This window comes from Myotis myotis, unplaced genomic scaffold (assembly GCF_014108235.1).
Source record: "Myotis myotis isolate mMyoMyo1 unplaced genomic scaffold, mMyoMyo1.p scaffold_m19_p_6, whole genome shotgun sequence".
Classification (NCBI taxonomy): domain Eukaryota; kingdom Metazoa; phylum Chordata; class Mammalia; order Chiroptera; family Vespertilionidae; genus Myotis; species Myotis myotis.
The window spans coordinates 76,577,368-76,598,836 of NW_023416368.1; the positions used below are offsets into that span (position 1 = coordinate 76,577,368).

Below are 21,469 nucleotides of genomic sequence, written 5' to 3' on the forward strand. Positions count from 1 at the left end.
TTTAATTAAGTAAATGAGAACATCTCAGAATCAGACATTCCAAAATCATATCATAACCTTCCTATTAATCCATATTTTAATAAAGCCTACAGTATTACTTAAAGGATACCATGAAGTTAGCAAGCTCATAGCACAAGAGTAGCCTGCACCACTGGGAAAAAACTAGAAGGTAGGCAATAGCACAAATGGAATTTGTCTAGAAGACAGAGAAAATTCACTAGCTAATCTTCTATTGCACAGCTTGTTAAAGGCCCAACCAAGACGTATAGAGGAAACTGCTGCAGGGATGATAAGGTTTCTTCATAAACAGAACACAGCATAGGACGTAGAGGCAAATCTTATTCTCAAACAATAATCTAACTCCGTTTCAAAATGTCTTCCTTCTGGGGAGAAATATCATTACCCTTTGCAGGAGCAGAAATGGAGAAATAAAAAATAATTCAAGTTTTAAAAAGCCAATTATTTTATTTATAAAAGGCTTTTACTACTATCTTCTTTTCAAAATTTTATTTGCATTTGAAAAGCAACAAGCAGAAATTCTTAACAAATTTGAATGTAAAAACAATGGAATATTTTCCTAAAGAACAAAGTATAAGGTATTTTTTCCTATAAGATTGCTGTATTTTTATTAGAATGTTTTGTTAACGTTATATTTAGTCCTACATATCACTGAATCTGCCTCTTCATTTAACAGAGATGTGGACATATTAATATGATTGTTCATTAATATGCAAATATGTGCATAAACTTTTTGTCTTATCTAAGTAAAATATTTGAATTGACATCTTATGGCCTATTATAATCCTCGATATCATTTAGACAGTCATCAATGTATGGCTATCTTTAAGGACCTAGTTCAACTCCCACACCTTCCAGGAGCCACACGCTTCTTAAGTTCTTGGGCATTTAGGAAATGTGCCAAATATTTTCCAACCCTGACCATAAGAGACAGGGTTTTCTAAGAGACAAAGTCAGGACTTGTACACAGGTCTCCTGATTCCAATTTTACTGCTCTTTTTGGGTTAGTACAGGATCTCAAAAGCCTCTACCCTGGCTATACTGCATCCTACACTTTTCTGTATGCCATAGGAGGGGCACCAACTATAAAAGATGCTGTTCTCCGCGAAGCATAACTTAAACCAATAATTTATGTTGATAACATTTTTAACAAGGGGATTTTGGGGAAAGGGGTGAAGATTGGACAATAACCTGTAAATTTAAAAGCAAACAAAAATCAAAAGCTACCCAACCTTCAAAAAGGACAAACACATGTCCCCTCTCTTGACACCTTCCCACCACCTCTCAGTGACAACCATGTGCTCCCATTCCTAAAGCACTTTGTCCATACTAAGTACAGCTTGCCTCGCTATCTGTGGATACCCCTGTCTTCCCACTGTGACAGGAAGTTCCTGGAAGGCAGTATAAGCTCCAACACATTTAAAGGTAACTGCTTAAAGGCTTCAGCACCAAAAACACTCCTTCAATATAAAAAATACAAATATGAAGAATGAACACATGAATTAGCCATAACTGAGGATAAAGGAGGTCTCTCTTCACTCCCAGAGCAGCATCTAGATCAGTGGTTCTCAACCTTCCTAATGCCGCGATCCTTTATTACAGTTCCTCATGTTGTGGTGACCCCCAATTTCATTGTTACAAATTGAACATAATTAAAGCATAGTGACTAATCACAAAAATATGTAATTATATATGTGTTTTCTGATGGTCTTAGGCGACCCCTGTGAAAGGGTAGTTTGACCCCCAAAGGGGTCTCGACCCACAGGTTGAGAACCGCTGATCTAGATCATTCCACTGCTTACCTTTCATCTTTCAAACAATCAACCCTAGAAGATACCTACTAGGTCAGATATGCTACAGGAAGTAAACATACAACAGTTCTTATCCCAGACATGCTTAACAATCTAGCTGCAGGGATAAGACACCCAGATAAAACCAAGGCCCAAGAACAAAGCTAGAAGTGGCAGAGATATAAATGGATATAGATTATTTCTTGGGAAGCATACTTCTATTTCAGAAAGGAAGAAAGTGGCCTCTAAAAGTGATTTTCCTCTGTCCTTGCTCTAAGGGACATGAGGAAATACAGCACATTGAATATTAAGTCTCTTTATAATCATCTGGAAACTGTGCTTTGATTCACTCAAGAAGGCTGTGGCATCAAAGAGCATTTCTCATTACTATCAATATGCCGCAGACCTCCTTAAAATCCTCTGTCATAAAAGAAGTCGGATGTGCCTCAGTCCCATCCTGTGTGAATCCTCAATGCAGCTCCAGGCCCACATTCATGAAAGGCTTGTGGAAAGTTTCCTACGTGGACATCTCTCTACCTCAAACTCAATCTGCTCAAACCAAACTGCAAAATATATAATAATGACAAATATTATTTACCGTTATTAAATTAAATAATAAAAAACTACAGGAAGTAATAATAACATTAAAGTAGATAGTAAGTGAAATATTAATTTTCATTAGTCACAATGTACAAACTCTTCCCTGCATCTACAGTCCCAGAATGAGTAAGCAGATTTTGTTAACTTCTTTGGCCAGCCAAAGATTTGTTTGAACTGCTCAATAACATCTGGAGTTATCGGTGTACTTCCTAAGAAGTAGCACCAAAGAACACATTTGTTTTATATAATCAATCGTATCTGGAAAATATCTCAAAATTGTATGTTCTGGATAATGCTGTGCTAGTGATATTATACACAAGAATGATTGAGCTAAATGGTGTCTTAAGAGGATTAAAAAATAACTATCTCCCCACCTCTTTTTTTGAGATGGTAGTCAAGTTTGCTTCCTGGATATTGATAGTTATGCCAAGAGGGTCTATAAAATAACAGGGTTCTGCCCAACACAAACTGTAGAAATAGAAAGAAACAGAATTTTGATTTTTAAATGAGTACTACCTATGAAAAACCAAATTGGTGGCAATGTAGCTTAAGGACTAATCAGGGGCCCCTGCTCCCTCTTTCATGCTAGTTGACAAGGTTTAACATTTATGAAAAACAACCCATAACATTCTGAGTTTTGATTTTTTCAATAGTTGACAAGAATACTACAATTTTATACTCCTAAAGACATCTGAAGAACCTATTATTAGAAAGGAAAAAATCACAGTTATTACACATTCTTTTACTATTATATTCACATTCAAATGTAAGGGCTATATATAAAAATGCATTATAGAAATTCTTCATTGTCAGAAAGTGACTGCTAGATGAATCATAACTTGTGAACATATATTTTAGATAGAAATTCTCATTCCAATACAAATCTTCAAATCACAGAATGTCAGAGAAAGAAGTAATTTTAGAGATAATCTAGTTCCACTTCCCACTTTTATAGATGGAGAAACAAGCACAGAATAAATAAGTGGCTTAAATCAGGTTGTATTGTAAGCTACAACAAAAGTAAATGTGGAACCTAAGTCTCTTGATTCTTAATGCACAGTTCTTCACACTTCACTCATTTAACAACACCTTGTATTCTTTTTAAAAATATATATATTTTATTGACTTTTTACAGAGAGAAAGGGAGAGGGATAGAGAGTTTGAAACATCGACAAGAGAGAAACATCGATCAGCTGCCTCCTGCACACCCCCCACTGGGAATGTGCCCGAAACCGAGGTACATGCCCTTGACTGGAATCGAAACTGGGACCCTTCAGTCCGCAGGCCGACCCTCTATCCACTGAGCCAAACCAATCAGGGCTGCACGTTGTATTCTTAAGTCATCGTACTAGATCCCTTAAGGAATCTTCTCTCTCAAGAAGACATTTCCTTAAGGGATATAGAAAAAAGCATTATGCAAAATTAGACAATAACAGTATTCATTAAAACTGTTATTCTTGGCTATGGAAAACCAAAGAGAGGGGATGATTAAATTGGTAAATGAAAATGAAATTTTATCAATAATTATAGTAAACTTAGACAACTAAAAGGCAGACATTGTAAAAATGGATTAAAAAACAACAAGAAGACCCACATACTATAGATGCTGTCCCAAGAAACCCACTCTCATTATAGAGACATATATGGGGACAAGTGTATGGATGGAAAAAATAATACATAGGGAAAACGGTAAGCACATGAATGGTGTAATGGCTAAGTTAACATCAAATAAAGAAAACTTCAGGACTAAAGAACATTTCACATGATAGAAAGGTACTCTCATAATGATATAAAGTTCAGACATCAGGAAAACAGCAATCCTAAGTGTATTTGCACCTAAAAACAGATCTTCAAAATAAATGGTCATAATATAACTGCTGGAGAAGCGAACAATTCTTCAGCCATTGTTGAATATTTAATATCCCTCTCTTAGCAACTGATAGAACTAGACAGAAAACAAAACAAAACAAAAAACCCAAAGATAATTTGAACAATATGGTCAATCACCTTGACTTAACTGACTTATATTCCATTATATCCCACAACTGCAGAACAGACATTCTTGCAAATACACATATAGTATGTTTATTACCAAGAGACACCATGTATGCCACAAAATAAGTTATAATAAAAAAACTTTAAAAAACTGAAATACAGAATAGACCCTATCTGACCAAAATGGAATTAAATTAGAAATCAGTAACAATGAGATATCAAGAAAAATGCATGTATTTGGAAATTTAAACAATGTTTTGAATTGAATAATTAAAATACAACATCAAAATGTGTGGGATTCAACTAAAACAGTGCTTAGAGGAAAACTTAAAGCTTTAAAGACTTATATTAGTGAAGAAAAAAAGGTCTATAATGATGGCCAAGCTTCTACACTTTAAGTCAATAAAGAGCAAAGTAAACCCCAAGAAAGTAGAAGATAAAAATAAAAGCAGAAAACAATGAAGTAAAGGACATAAACAAAAACAAAATTAATTCTCTAAAAAGAAAAACAAAATTGATAAACCTCTAACTAATCAAGAAAAAAGAGCGAGACTATAGATTACCAATATCAGGATTTTAAGAGGGGTGATCACAACCATCCTACAGACATTGATAGCATAATAAATAATATTATGGACAACTTAATACCAAAAAGTTTGACAACTTGAATGAAGCAAATTCCCTGAAAAATGTAACTTACCAAAAGGAGATACAGATGAAACAGGTAATTTGAGTATCCCTAAATCAGTGGTCCTCAACCTTGGCTGCACATTAGAATCACCTGGGAATCTTTTTAAAATCCTGATTTCTGGGCCTCATCCTCCGGAAATTCTGTTTCTTTGTTACTAATGTTGTGGCCTCACCCAATACATAACAAAGCAACAGAATTTCCGGAGGATGAGGCCCTGAAATCAGGATTTTAAAAAGATTCCCAGGTGATTCTAATGTGCAGCCAAGGTTGAGAACCACTGCCCTAAATCTATTAGAGGCACTGAATTAATCATCTAAAGCCCTCCCATAAAGAAAATTCCAGCCTTGGATAGTTTTACTGGCGAGTTTTTACAGACATTAATGAAGACATAACATTCATCTTACATGGAACTTTTCAGAAAATAAAGAAGATACCCCCAAGTTTGTTTTATGGGGCTGGCATAACACTTATACCAAAACCTGACAAAGAAATTACAAATAAGAGTTATTACAGACCACTTATCTCTCATGAACATGGACACAAAATGCTTTACAGAGTGAACCCAGTGATATATAAAAAGGAGGATACATTATGACCAAACAGGGTTTATCCTAGGAATACAAGATTAGTTTAATATTTTAAAAAATCAACCAAAGTTATCTACATTTCAGAATAAAGGAAAATCATGTGAGTATTTAAATAGATGCAGAAAAATCATATGATCATTTAAATAGATGATGCAGTGAAATCATTAGACAAATGAGTTAATGATAAAAACCTTTCTTCAATCTAATAAGGAATCTACAAAAAAACTCAAGTAACACTGCACTTAATACTAAAATAATAAGTTTTCCCTGTTTTATTGTGAAAAGACAAAGAGGCCCACTCTTACCACTTCTCTTTAACACTGTCCTGAATGTTATAGCCACTGCAATAAGGCAAGAAAAAGAAAAGCAGGCAAATCCAAAAGGAAAACACACTACATTTGCAGATTACATGATTGTTTAAGAAGAAAATCTTAGATTTACAGAAACAACTTTTAGAACTAGGTAGTGAATTTCATAAGATCATATAATATGAGGTTAATATACAAAAATCAACTGCATATCCATAAACAGTTGGCCCTCTGTATCCATAGGTTCCACTTGTGCAGACTCAACCGTGAATGAAAAATATTTGAAAAAAAAATCTTAAAGTTAGGTTATTGTTGACATGTACTATGTAGTTAGGCCTACGGTGATTGCTGGATGTGTCTGTACTAAACACATACAAACTTTTTCCCTTGTCATTATCCCCTTAACAACTGTTTATATAGAATTTACACTGTACTAGGTATTATAAGTATACAGGAAAGGTGATTTAAAGTATATGGGGAAATGTGCATAGATCATATGCAAACATCATGCCATTTATATAAGGTATTGAGCATCTGTGGATTTTGGTATCTGCAGGGGGGTCCTGAAACCAATCCCCCCATGGATACTGAGGAACAACTATACTAGTTGCAAACAATTTTTAAAAAATTTTTCACTTTCCATAGCATCAACAAACATATTTTGGAATAAATTTAACAAAAGGCTTATAATATCTCTATACTGACTAATGCTAAGAGAAATTAAATAAAATCTAAGTAAATGAAGAGATGGACTATGTTCTCAGGTTGGAAGACTCAGTATTGTTAAACTGTCAATTTTCTCCAAGTTGTTCTAAGTTTTAACACAATCCCAATCTCATCACATTTTCTGGCTCCCTCGGGAAATGCTTTACTGTCTGTCAGAGTGAGAACAGAGCCCTCCTTCCTCAGTACCTCAAAGCTGGACTCTCAGCCCCACACAACTGCAGCTATCCTCACCATGAGTCCATCTGCCTTAACCTGCATATACCTCCGACACCTGGACAATCCCTTGTACTCATGGGCCAGTTACAGCCACTACCAAAGGGAAAGAGACCCTTGGGGGATATCAAGGGCATTCATGCTGGAAACTTTATTCTTGAGAAGTTCAATCTTCATTTCTGCTACAGCTGGAACTTCCAGAGGGAGGAGAGAGACCTGAGGGCTTGCACATTTGGGAGCCTGCTCAGATCCAAACCTTCACCCTCCCACTGCAACCTTGGCAGCAGAATACACTTAACCTAAAGCAGTATTAGCGGTTGAGGAAAACCTGGTGGGATGAGCATCTATGTGAATACATTATTTCTGTTTGATCCTGTGGCTCCATCTTATTCTGTCTTTATGACGGTGATGCAACTGAATACCTCCAGGGGAGAAAGAGGACTGGGTTTAGCAAAAATAATCATTTGTGTAATTAAAGTTTATTTAAGCACACACACACAAAAAGCTCTGTACTTGCTAGAACTCATCAAATGATACACTTAAGATTTTTGCATTTCATTGTATGTATACTAAATACAAAAGACACCACAAACAGCAAGCTAATTAAATGAAACGGACAAGCTAATTCTAAATTTTTACATGGAAATACCAAGGACTTAGCATATCCAAAACAATCTTGAATAACAATGACAGAGAAGATTTATACTATTTGACTTTAAAATACACGATAAAGCTGCAGTAATCAAGACAGTGTGGTAACTGTCAAAAGGATTGACAAATAGACCAGTGGAACAGAAGAGCCCAGTTTCCATTTATACAGTCAACTGAGTTTTGACAAAGGTGCCAATACAATCTGTGGGAAAGGAAAGTTTTTAAGTAAGTGATACTGAAACAATTAGATCTCTACATAGGGGAAAAGAAGCATGGGCCCCTACCTCACACTACACATAAAAACTATTTCAAGATGGATCATAAGCCTAAATGAACGCTAAATACAAAAACTAGAAGAAAACAAGAGAGTATTTTCTTGCCCTGGGGATAGGCAAAGGTTTATTAGAGACGATACAGAAAGCAATAACTGTGGAAGAAAAACTGTTAAATTAGATTTCATCAAAATAAAAAGTTTCTGCTCAAAGATTATCATTAACATAATGAATAGACAAGGCACAAATTGGGTTTTCTATTTGCAAAATGGAGATCTGACAAAAGACTGCTACTCGGGGTATATATAACAGCTGACTAAAAAATAGGAAAATTTTAAAAGACACTTCACAAAGAAAATATACAGAAACATAAGCATATAATAATGTGCTCAACATCATTAGTCAGAAAAATGCAAATTAAAAGCACAATGAGACACCACCGCACACCCACTAGAATGGCTAATTAAAGATTGACAACAGCATATGTTGGTGAGGATGTGGAACAATTGAATGCTCATATATTACTGGTAGGAGTACTAATGGTACAACCACTTTGGGAAAACGTCTGGCAGTTTCTTATAAAACTAAACATATGATGTAACAATTCGACGTCTAGTTATCATCCAATGCATATATTCACAAGACTTACGAGTATGTTTATTGAAATTTTATTCACAATAGCCACAAGCTGTAAACAGCCCAGTGTCCAACAACAGAACGAATAAACCAACTGACCTCTATGCAGACAATGGAATACTACTCAGCACTCAAAAGGTAACAACTACTGAAATATTCAACAATGTTGATGAACCTCTAAATCTTGTGTGCAACGAACAAAGCCTTACACAGGCATACTTCCTTTTATTGCCCTTCACTGAATTGTATTTCACAGATACCGTATTTTTTGCAAATTGAAGGTTTGTGGTAACCCTGATTTGAGCAAGTCTATTGGCACCACTTTTCCAACAGACTCAGATGATGGTCAGTATTTTTACTTAAGGTATGTACATTGTTTTTTTAGACATAATGCTGTTGCATATTTAATTGATTACAGTATAGTATAAGCATAACTTTTATATGCACAGGGAAATAAGATGTATGTGACTCCCTTTCTTACAATATTCTTCATTTCATTGTGGTGGTCTGGAACCAAACCTACAGTATATCTGAGGTGTATGCTGTATGGTTCTACTTTATATAAAGTCCTAGAATAGGCAAAGCAAATTTACAGGAGGGGGGAAAAAAAGAGAACAATGGCTGCCTCTGGGAGGTACAGAGGGGAATTTACTGGGAAGGAGTACAAGGAAACTTTCTGGGATGATGGCAATGGTCTATTTTAAAAGGGTTTTTGCTGCACCAGTATCTTCTGTACTTGCTAGCGCTCATCAAATGATACACTTAAGATCTTTGCATTTCATTGTATGTATACTAAATACAAAAGACACCACAAACAGCAAACTAGTTAATGATGGTCACGATGATGTATTTGGGGAGAAGTGTACTGAAGTCTGCAACTTACTTTGAAATGCAACTCAAAAAAAGGGGGGGGGGTGGAGAACAGATGGATGAATAGAATGGATAGTTGAATAAATATGTGATAAGCTAAACAAATACTGTAGAACACCACCATATGTACTAGTATGTGGTGTTCACTGGAAAATGCAATTTTTATTTGTTTGCAATAAAATGGTGAAACAAAAACAACTAACGTATCTTTTTAAGATGACTAAGATTGTATCCTAGGTTGGGCTGCCAATGATAAGGATCCAGGTCGGCATCTATACAAATCAGGTTGAGCAAAGGAGGAAGTAAAAGTGGTCAATATATCAAGTGAGGGGTGGGGAAGTATGAGAGCCAAAGCCCAGAAACGCAGGAGGTTCTACGTCAGCCAGAAACACGGCCCAGGGCAGCAAGGCAGCAGTCACTTTCGGACATTCTTAGGGGGCTTTTGCTTCCTTCATAACTCTGCAAGTCTATGGAATTATCATTTAGGCCTGGTACCCAGCATTTCCTAGCACTTTAGCTTTTCTAATAAACGCAGGACATAGTTGAAGGATTCAAAGTCATTGATTGGGGTGGGAGGGGGTGGGAGGAAGGACTGGAAAGGAATTAAAAATTCTACAGGGAGGTCTGACTCACCCACTTCTTGATGGGTAACTACCCTTTTAAACTGCATCTTGTGAAAACGGCCAAGGAGCATTAAAGATTGAATGTAAAACTGCTTCTGGGCACAGCTGATTAAAAAGGAATAAAACTATTTTAAAAAGTTATTCTGAGTTATTCGGCAAAATTTGCGTTTTGGTGAATGCATGACTCAGATCCCACTGCAGGTCCTTTTCATCTCCAGAGCTGTGACTTTTAGAGGACGATAGTCACCAGCAATTGTTGCTCTCTGGAGATGATTGCAGAGTCTCCGTCTGGCTGACAGAAATCAGTGATTATCACTTTGCTTGATTTAATGAGCCTGCACAGAAACCTTACCTGCTTTGTCCTTGAACTTCCTATTCACTCAGCTTTCCGATTTTTCCAACTGCAAGGATATAGCATACTTTTTGCTACTAGCTTGCCTTCAATAATAAATAGGTTCACCTTTATAGGGCTTTTTCTTACTCTAACTTTTAATCTTTCAGATAAGAAACAAAACTTAATCAGATCAGACACATAACAAAACAGGGACACACAAGCTAACCCTAATTTGAACAGACTTTTAACCGTAAACATTGTTGACTCATCTATCACAATATGTAATTTTTAACTGAATTTAAAATTAATCTTTGAACTAAAAATCTCCGCTAAGCTAATGAAACTATTACATCTGTATAGTTAGCAAGCAAAAAGAATTAATATCAAGGAATAGTAAAAGAAATATGAAGTTCATCACTTTCCACCTGAGAGGTCAGCTACCCTGGGTAACCCAACCAGTTTTCAGGAATATGCTCTGGGCAAGATAACACAGAGAACGAGATAAATATCGCATCCAAAAATGTTGAAGAAAACACGTTATGTCCAAACCACAGTATCTCTGGGCTGCTCCTCATTTCACAAAGATGTTAAGATCTGAAAATAGTTTTCTGTATCTCTAAGTCAGTGGTTCTCAACCTTCCTAATGCCGCGACCCTTTAATACAGTTCCTCATGTTGTGGTGACCCCCAATTTCACTGTCACAAATTGAACATAATTAAAGCATAGTGATTAATCACAAAAACAATATGTAATTATATATGTGTTTTCCCATGGTCTTAGGCAACCCCTGTGAAAGGGTCGTTCGACCCCCAAAGGGGTCGCGACCCACAGGCTGAGAACCGCTGCTCTAAGTGCTATAGCACAAACCAGGCTACTGTTTCCTCAAATTATATGACGTTTCCCTCAAAAACAAATACCAACTCTATTATAATAAACATTTATCTCAGCAAAGCAAATAAGATGCCACAAATCGGCTTTTTTGTTTTGTTTTTTTAGATTATCTCATAAAAGCACAGAGACTAGGAGAAAAGAGCAAAACCCGTCCAGTATGGCTTGGCAGGGTTTTACGGCTCCCAGATTGTACTTTCTTACTTCCCAAGAGCCATTCATGAGATTTGTTGCAATGATGACTCAAATTATATATAAATTTTAATCTGAAAGTAGAGTCTGTTGCCCTCTTGAGGTAAATTGAAGAACAGAAAGAAAACAATGCTATCTTTGCCTAGAACATTTACAGAGAGAAGCTTTCTTCTCCAAAGGGCTTTTTCTACAAACATATTGTGCTCTGAAGCTAGCTAGTTGTAATATAAAACTCCATTTTCACCCCAATAACAGATAATTTACAAATACCACTAGGCATCAGAAATAAAGCTAACCTTTACACCAAGAATAAAGAGAAATTTTTAAAGCTTCAATGGATGAAAATGTCAAACCAGGTGCATCCTAAAAATTCATTATGCAGCTCTTCAGTAGGCCTAGCTCATATGATTCAGGGGACCTAAACTGTAGACTGAAAAGCACTGTGGCAAGCTTTTATAGGGCTTGTGGGGGGATGGGGGACAAGGCAAATCCCATATATTTTTATAGTTCAATTCCACTTAATATGCAAGGTCTGCAACACAAGAATAGCTGCACTGAAAAAAAAAAAAAAGTATGTAATATATAAGCGTGGGTAGAAAAATTTAATAGTCTTGATAGATTATCCTGCTAGGGAATTAATTTTAGTAACTAACCCTCTGAGGTACTGTTCCTATTTCAATGTCACAGGGCCTTGAATGAATTAAGGTTCTTTTTCCTCAAATTACATCTTATTCTAAGCTATCATTTGATTTTCAGTATTATTAAGAATGAGTTGGATGACATCATTACTCCTCTAAAGTTTGAAAGACTTCAGCACTTGACTAATAAGCATGACTCATATTCATGAATGATCAAGGTTTTGAATGAGCAATAAAAATATGGTCACCATCTCATCCTGCTTCTCTGTCCCCTGCAGGCAGCAGAGATCACACTGGCCAGCTGTTGGGTCTAAATTCATGGCTACAGAATTAACCTGTCACTGTATCTGAGGCGATCGAAGTAGGATGCTCACACGCTCTCTCCCAGTGCTGAGCTCTTTACACAGGCCCCTCGAGCTATTGTTGGTATTTATTTCAACTTATGAAAAAGCCTCTCTTTTTTCTTTTCTTTCATTTTTTACAAACCTAAAGGAGAGTAAAAGAAGTTAAGGGGGTAGGGGAAGTAGGAGGGCACAAAAAGACATTCCTAGCACCAATTTCTTAATATTATGAGCAGATAATCCCAAAATTTGCACTGTCAGCCCAGGCATCTTTTGTATAGCCTACCTGACATCCAACTGGATATATCCTAAGCATTTCAAACTTAGCCTATCTAAAAAACAGAAAACATGTTCTCTCATAAACCTGTTCTTCCCTCTGTCTTTTCCACCTCAGTATACGTTGGTGGAAAGTACCCATTGTTCTCACAACCCAAACCTGAGTGCCATCCTTGACGCCTTCCTCTTTCTTACTCCCAACCTGACCCAAAGTCCTGTCAGTTGCAACAACAAATACAGATCTAATCCACCCTCTCTTCTCCATCATTACTATCACCACTCTCACCTGAGCAAGGATGGACACAACAGTCTTCTCTCTGGTTTCCTACTTTGACTTTTGTACCCCACCTAATCCAGAGATTTTCAACAGGTGTGCTGCAAGGATTTTTAAAACATGCAATACCTGACTATTTAGTCCGGAGCACTGACCTCTTTTCCCTTAGATTATCCAATTAAAAAAATGATAGCAGCCAACACAAAATAGCCATCCGGTGTGAATGAATCAAAATTATACCTTTTGCCCTAGCCGGTTTGGCTCGGTGGATAGAGCGTCGGCCTGCGGACTGAAGGGTCCCAGGTTCGATTCCTGTTAGGGGCATGTACCTTGGTTGCAGGCACATCCCCAGTAGAGGGTGTGCGGAAGGCAACTGATCGATGTTTCTCTCTCATCGATGTCTCTAACTCTCTATCCCTCTCCCTTCCTCTCTGTAAAAAATCAATAAAATATATATTTTTAAAAATTATACCTTTTATTTTCAGAATGGCCAAAAACATATATTTTGGTGTGCCACAGAATTTTAGCAGTTTGTGTGTGCCATGAGATGAAAATGGTTGAAAATCACTGCTCTAATCCATTAGTCAGACAACAGTCAGAATGACCATCTTACTTACGACCCTGAATATGTCACTCTCCTGCTTAAAACCACTCATCAACTTCCTACCTCATTTCAAATAAAATTTTAGTTCCCCTAGAGGAGTGGTCAGCAAACTGTGGCTCGGCAAACCGTGGTTCGCGAGCCACATGCGGTTCTTTGGCCCTTTGAGTGTGGCTCTTCCACAAAATACCGACTTCTGCACATAGGCCACGAAGTTCCAATTGCACTGTACGTGCGCGCCCGCACATGGTATTTTGTGGAAGAGCCACACTCAAGGGGCCAAAGAGCCGCATATGGCTCACAAGCCGTGTTTTGCCGACCACGGCCCTAGAGTTTACAAAATTTGGAAGCTTTTGGCCTCCTCTCTGTTCCTAGAACAGCCCAACTTCTTCCCCATTTTAGTGCCTTTCTCTTATTTTTCTGCTCTTGGCCTGAGTCTTCCTCACACTTCAGATCTCAGCTTAAATATCACCACTTTGTCTAGAGAGTAACTCTATTTATTCTCTAGCACCATAGTCTATTTCCATCATAGCAGTTACTGTTGATTATTTGTTGAACTAGTAATAGTAAGTACCACGAGGGCAAGGACAGCATCTGTCTTGTTCACCACGTTGTTCCCAGTGCCTTTAACAGTGCATAGCATCTAGTGTGCCCTCAATAAACATTCCGTCACCCTAGCCAGTTTGGCTCAGTGGATAGAGCGTCGGCCTGTGGACTGAAGGGTCCCGGGTTCAATTCTGGTCAAGGGCACATGCCTGGGTTGTGGGCTTGATCCCCAGTAGGGGGCATGCAGGAGGCAGCCAATCAATGATTCTCTCTCATCACTGATATTTCTATCTCTCTCTCCCTTCCTCTATGAAATCAATAAAATATATATTAAACAATAGCAACTAAGATGGCGGCATAGGTAAACACCGGGAAATTGTCGCCTCACACAACAATTGAAAATTACCACAAAGGACTGAGCAAACATCATCCAGAACAACAGGAAGGCTGGCTGAGTGTAAATTCTACAACTAGAAGGAAAGAAAAGCACGCTGAGAGCCAGAGGAGCTGCGGAGGTACAAGTGCAGAGGTACGGCGGTGCGCGCGCGCGAGGAAAGGGGGTGGCGCCTGAGGACGCGGCTGTCTTTTTGAGTCACAAACTCCCGACTGCTCTGAACTCCGGTTCCGGGAAGTCTCTGGGGACCCAGGTCTCATACGGGGAGAGGCTGGTCTGTCCGGCAGCGAGCGAACTTGAGGGCGGCTTTCCCTCTGAGGTGCTTGCAGCCGTTACCGGGACACTGAGACGCGCGATTCCGGGCGGAGAATCGGCCATGGCTGCTTTCTCCGCCCTTTGACTCCCTGAGACCCCGCCCCACCCAGGCTGCGGCAGAGGCTTTTGCATGTGAATGTACCTAACTGCAGCCGAACCAGGCAGACCCGGAACTTCTAAGAGAAGGCCCAAGGCCCCGCAGCGGCTTGCATTGCTTCACAGCTGAGCCTCTTCGTGGCTCCTGCTGTGTGGCCTCAGGCAGAGGCTGAATTAGCACCTCCTTAGATCCAGGAGCCACTGTACCCAGTGGTCAGAGGGGGTCCATCCAGACTGCAACTCCTCAGATCCATAAGGGACACACTTAGGGAGCAGACTCGGTGAGCACCAAAGCCCCACTGAAGCAAGTCTTGCCCCAGAAGGGTGTCTTCAGCACAGAAGTTCTCCCACTTTAGACACAGCTGATTCTCACAGCCAATTGGCCTGGAGGTCAATTCCTCCCAGTGATTCTACAACAACCAAGGCACCAAGAGTGCACCAAGAGTGTCCACCCCAGGTAACTGGGGAGGCTGAGCTACTGGGCCCTACAGGATACCTGGCGCACAGGGCCACTCTATCAACACAGGGAAGCTGCCAAAATGCAGAGACAAAGAAACAGGTCACAAATGGCAGAAATGGAGGAAAGCAAACGATTGGATATAGAGTTCAAGGCCACGTTTATAAGGTTTTTCAAGAATTTTATGGAAACCGCCGATAAATTTAATGAATCCCTCAATAAGTATAGTGAGACCATGGAGGACATGAAAAAGGACCAACTAGAAATTAAGCATACACTGACTGAAATAAAGAATAATTTACAGAGATCCAGCAGCAGAAAAGAGGATCCCAAGAATCAAGTCAAAGATTTGAAATACAAAGAAACAAAAAATACCCAACCGAAAAAGAAAAAAGAAAAGAGATTCCAAAAATATGAAGATAGTGTAAGGAACCTCTGGGACAACTTCAAGCGTACCAACATCAGAATTATAGGGGTACCAGAAGGAGAGAGAGGGCAAGATATTGAAAACCTTTTTGAAGAAATAATGACAGAAAACTTCCCCTACCTGGTGAAAGAAATGGACTTACAAGTCCAGGAAGCGCAGAGAACCCCAAACAAAAGGAATCCAAGGAGGACCACACCAAGACACATCATAATTAAAATGCCAAGAGCAAAAGATAAAGAGAGAATCTTAAAAGCAGCAAGAGAAAGACAGTCAGTTACCTACAAGGGAGTACCCATACGACTGTCAGCTGATTTCTCAACAGAAACCATGCAGGCCAGAAGAGACTGGCAAGAAATATTCAAAGTGATGAATAGCAAGAACCTGCAACCAAGATTACTTTATCCAGCAAAGCTATCATTCAGAATAGAAGGTCAGATAAAGAGCTTCACGGATAAGAAAAAGCTAAAGGAGTTCATCACCACCAAACCAGCATTATATGAAATGCTGAAAGGTATTCTTTAAGAAGAGGAAGAAGAAAAAGAAACTCTTACCATTTGCCACAGCATGGATGGAACTGGAGAGCGGATAAATACCACATGATCTCACTCATTTGTGGAATATAATGAACAACATAAGCTGATGAACAAGGACTGATCCAGAGACGGAGAGGCATTGATTGGACTGTCGGGACTTGGAGGGAAGGTAGGGGAGGGTGGGGGTAAGGGGGAAAGATCAACCAAAGGACTTATATGCAAGCATATAGGCCTAATCAATGGACATGGACAACGGGGGGGTGAGGGCATGAGCGGGGGTGGGGGGGTGGGGGGTAGAGGGTAACGTGGGGACAAGGACACATATGTAATATCTTAATCAATAAAAAATATATTAAAATATATATATATATATATATATATATATATATTAAACAAACAAAACAAATACCATCAATAAGAGGGACTAGCAAGGTGTTCCTGAAACTTCTGAAAATAAAAATTATTTTAAGATTTTCACTTCTTGCCCTAGCCAGTTTGGCTCAGTGGATAGAGTGTCAGCCTGTGGACCGAAGGGTCCCGGGTTCAATTCCAGTCAAGGGCACGCACTTCAGTTGCAGGCTCCTGACTCTGGTCAGGACCATGTGGGAGGCAACCAATCTATGTGTCTCTCTAACATCGGTGTTTGTCTCTCCCTCTCCCTTCCATTCTTTCTAAGAATCAATGGAAAAAATTTCCCTGAGTGAGGATTAAAAAAAAAAGTAAAAAAAATAAATAAATAAAAAAGACTTTCACTTCTTAATTCATTGAATTATATATGAAACTTTAGAATTCTTCTTGCTAAAAATTGAGATATGAAGCATCAAAAGAATGCATAATTCTGTTTTGTCAACTAGACTTTGGAATAAATAAATGATCAATTCAAACACATTATTTAATAATTACTAAAAAGTAGCTATTTATAAAGAAAATAATGGTTACTTAATACTAGTCTCTTGTTGTGTTGATTTTATAGCAGCTAAACGTTTCAGAGTACCCAGGGCTCTTATGCAGTGGGCTAAAAACTCAACTCGTTCAATCAAAACTACTCCTGCCTGCAGTTTAGACCAGCCTACGGCTAAAAAGAGCTTCAGAGGGATCTTGTGAACCACTCTTTCTCTTGAGAATGCTAATGTCAACAAACCATACTCACTTAAAAAAAGGGAATTATTTAAATGGAAATAATCCATTCCCACAAAACAGAACTACAAGAACTAGGGATGTGTGAGATGATACATGTTAACTTAAACTTATTGTGGTAACCATGTAAGTCAAATCATTTTGCTGTACACCATAGCATATACAGTGATATGTCAATATATCTCAATAAAACTGGGAAAAATAATGTATTACAATCCATCAAAAGCAAATAAAAATCATGAAATCTCCCATTTCTCACCCCCCCACCAAAAAAAAAAAAAAAAAAAAAAGGAAAGAAAGGAAGAAAGGAAGAGGAATGTAGATGTAGAGCCAAAGGGATTCTCATAGGCTGCTGCTAGGAAGATATATTGACAACCACTTTGGGGAATATGACAAGATAATGATTTCTTACTTGACTGCCTCGTAAATATTGTTAGAAGTATGTCCTGACAAGGCATCATGTAAGTTGCGTATAAAATAATCTCTGTATTCTTCAGGAAGGGCCATAAATGTTCCACCCATCACAATAAACTCCACTTTATCCACACTGTGACCAAGCTGTTTCAACTGAAAGACATAAATTAATCAACATTGAAAGGATACAATCATTACCCTAAGAGAGTACTGCAAATTTCTAATTTTATTTTGCAGTGTTTTCATCAGTATAGTTTAAAAATGAGAAGCAATTAAACATACTTAAGTTCTGTGGATTAAAAAAAGAGACTCCAGATTCTGAAATAAAAAAAATAGTAAAGCTCAAATAAGGAGGGAGAGTGAGACTATCTCAGTGATGGCGAACCTGTGACACGTGTGTCAGAGGTGACACACGAACTCATTTTTTTGGTTGATTTTTCTTTGTTAAATGGCATTTAAATATATAAAATAAGTATCAAAAATATAAGTCTTTGTTTTACTATGGTTGCAAATATCAAAAAAGTTCTATATGTGACAGGGCACCAGAGTTAAGTTAGGGTTTTTCTTTTTTTTTTTTTTTAAATATATTTTATTGATTTTTTACAGAGAGGAAGGGAGAGAGATAGAGAGCTAGAAACATTGATGAGAGAGAAACATCGATCAGCTGCGTCCTGCACATCCCCCACAGGGGATGTGCGCGCAACCCAGGTACATGCCCTTGACCGGAATCGAACCCGGGACCTTTCAGTCCGCAGGCCGACGCTCCATCCACTAAGCCAAACCGGTTTCGGCAAGTTAGGGTTTTTCAAAATGCTGACACGCCGAGCTCAAAATGTTCGCCATCACTGCTCTATCTATATAATAGAGGAATATGCAAATTAGCCAGGATGCCATAACATCACAACCAAACAGCAGGGACCTGAGGCTGCATGGCCCCTGACCAGGGCGAGGGACCTCAGGCCGTGCCCCCCACCCCAGTACTGGGCCGGGGGACCTCAGGCTGTGCCCCCTGCCCAGAGGGGCTTGACGGGGCTGGGGCTGGCCAGGTCTGGGTCTCACCCAATGGGGGTGGGGCTGGCCGGGTGTGGGTCTTCTGCGTTTTTGAAGCACGTGCGGGTGGTGGGCGGAGACTTGACTCTAGGTCCCGTGGTGCACCCCAGACTGACAGGAGGGAGAGTTTCATACACATTTTACTAATTTTCTTTCATGTCTGACACTTCTATTATAAAGGGCAAATAGCAATATTAAAATATTTCCCCTAATTAATTCCATTTTAATGTGCACAGATTTCATGTGCTGGGCCACTAGTTAAAAATAATAAACAAGAAGCTTGATGTTAATACCTACAGAGTTGAGTGGAATTTTAAAAACACATAGAATATAAACTAGAAAGCAGTAAAGGCAAATATAAGCAACTATGTATTAATCATGTATTTTATGCCAGACTCTGTGGTGAGCCTTGGGGACAAAGGAGATCATTCATGCAGCATAATCAGGACTTGATGCAAATGAAAGAAAAAGAACACTATATTAAAAACAGAAATTAAGAAAGCAGTTGTAAATTAAAACTTTAAAGTTTTAAATCAATTGTGAGGATTCTGGACATAGGTGGAACCTCAAGCCTGCTTTCCGGGAGGAAAATAAAAATCTGATTGATAAAATATGAAGTATAATGCCTCTACTATCAGAGATGTAAATGGTACAGATCTTAGATTTTATCAACCACAATAAGCCAAGATTCTACTTTTCAAAAACAGGTATTTAAATTTCTTGCCATACCTTAGGCTTGAAAAAAACGATTAAGTTGCTACCAAGTTATGAACTCAAATGAATGTACTATGTAAAGGATGTGTATACTTAATATTTGTTTCTTAAAATGGCAAATAATTTATACATATATACATCTTTATGTATATATACATATTTACATATCCATATGTATAAATATATCATATGCATATATATTTTAAAAAAATATATATAAGTATGTTTATATATGTGTATATAAATCAAGACTAAAAGAATATTCTATATGTCTATGGTTTGCAAGGGATACACAACAAAATCATCCTGGTATATTTTTCAGAGTATCTTGGCAGGACCCCAAACCAGGCGTAAGGAGAACATCCAGAGGTAAAGATCTGGCTCATGTTTTGGAAAAGCTGTGATGATTCTAGTAATTTATAGTTAAAAAAAAAAAAAATAACCACTGCTCTATGGTAGTTCTAAATCTTTTAAAATCCATGCTCTTTTTGGTAAACAAAAACATTTTACACAGTATTAAAACATTTTAAATAAATTAAACATAAATATCATGGCTAAAAAAGGAAATCCAAGCAATGGTCAGTTTAGAACATGCTGTTCCAAACTACGCAGGCTCCCTGCCCCCAGTGGGGTCCTCTCCTGTAGCTGACCATCCTGATCCACACATGCTTGGGTGACAGTGAAGAGAAAATCAGAACCGGACGGTCTTCACTAATAGTGCCCGTTAGATAAACACAGAGTGACTTGCTGTGGTACATATTACAGTTGAGATTTTGTGGTTGCCCTACTAGATGTTACGATGACTACTGCACACAGTGTTCACATATTTTTTAATTGGACAAGTTTAAAATTGTAAAATCTGTAAAAATAAAACTGTATTAATGTTCAGATTTCTTGAACAAAGTTCTTGTTTTCAATCAGCTATACTGAGGTATAATTTGCATACAATCAGCTGTCTGAGGTATAATTTACATACAATTAATTTTAAGGATAACTTGTATGAGTTTGGATAAATGTTTGGAGTTGTATAACCACCATGACAGTCACGATACAGGATGATTCCACAGCCCCTGAGTGTTCCTCACATCCCTTTGCAGTCAATTCCCCATTCCTGCTCCTCCAAACAGCACAAAACTCATGTGGCCTAGGAAAGCTAAACTTCAGTCCATCCACCTACTGCCTAAGTGTTTCCACACATCTACATCCTGTAAATTTCATACCATAAATGACTTCCTACAAACTGAAATCTATAGAATACAAAACATTTAAAGAAAACAACAGTCTCTAAAGGAAGTGATAGTTCTGATCTTTCTAGGTATTGCAAAATAGTCTCCCTCCCTCAGATGGATAGTAAAAACTTACAATGGGGAAAAATACTCTTTGAGGGCTTATTTCAGGTACAACTCAAATCAAGAAATAATACCTCTAAGTATAAAAATCTAATTTAAAACTGCTTTTTAGAAACTTACCTGCTCTATGCGGTGTCTTGTCTGTAGATAAGGGTCGTATCTAGCACGAATAGCTCGCATGGAGGTTGGCTGAGAAAAAAAAAAAGAGAAAAAGATTCTGTTATGCCCACACTAAATTAAAAATAAAAAGCGGTTTCAAAGGGTGTATTAAAAATAAATTCTCCTGTGCTCCTTTCTTCCTTTCTCAGTCTTCAAAACAATGTCCTGTAGCAGCTGGCTAGTCTCCGCCCCACTGTCATGAGTATCTGAACAGCAGGGCGTCTTCTTAGATCATATTTATCTTTGTATCAGCACTTACGGAAACAACACAAATTGTTGTACTACTCACAGACATAGATGTGCATACATATTCAAAAGAGTTATTTGGTAAAATAACCTTTAAATAATGGCTTA

The 21,469-nt window shown here is 38.1% G+C and overlaps 1 protein-coding gene across 3 annotated transcripts in view; it reads right to left on the reverse strand.

Annotated features, from left to right (window-relative positions):
* ELP3 (elongator acetyltransferase complex subunit 3) overlaps positions 1–21,469 on the reverse strand; it is a 147,207-nt gene that overhangs the window by 109,780 nt on the left and 15,958 nt on the right. For all 3 annotated transcript variants that reach the window (XM_036313503.1, XM_036313501.1, XM_036313500.1), the window contains exons 6-7: positions 21,077–21,145; positions 17,842–17,996 (exon numbers count right to left, since the gene is read on the reverse strand). In XM_036313503.1, coding sequence (XP_036169396.1) covers positions 17,842–17,996; positions 21,077–21,145 — 224 coding nt within the window. The remainder of the gene's footprint in view (positions 1–17,841; positions 17,997–21,076; positions 21,146–21,469) is intronic.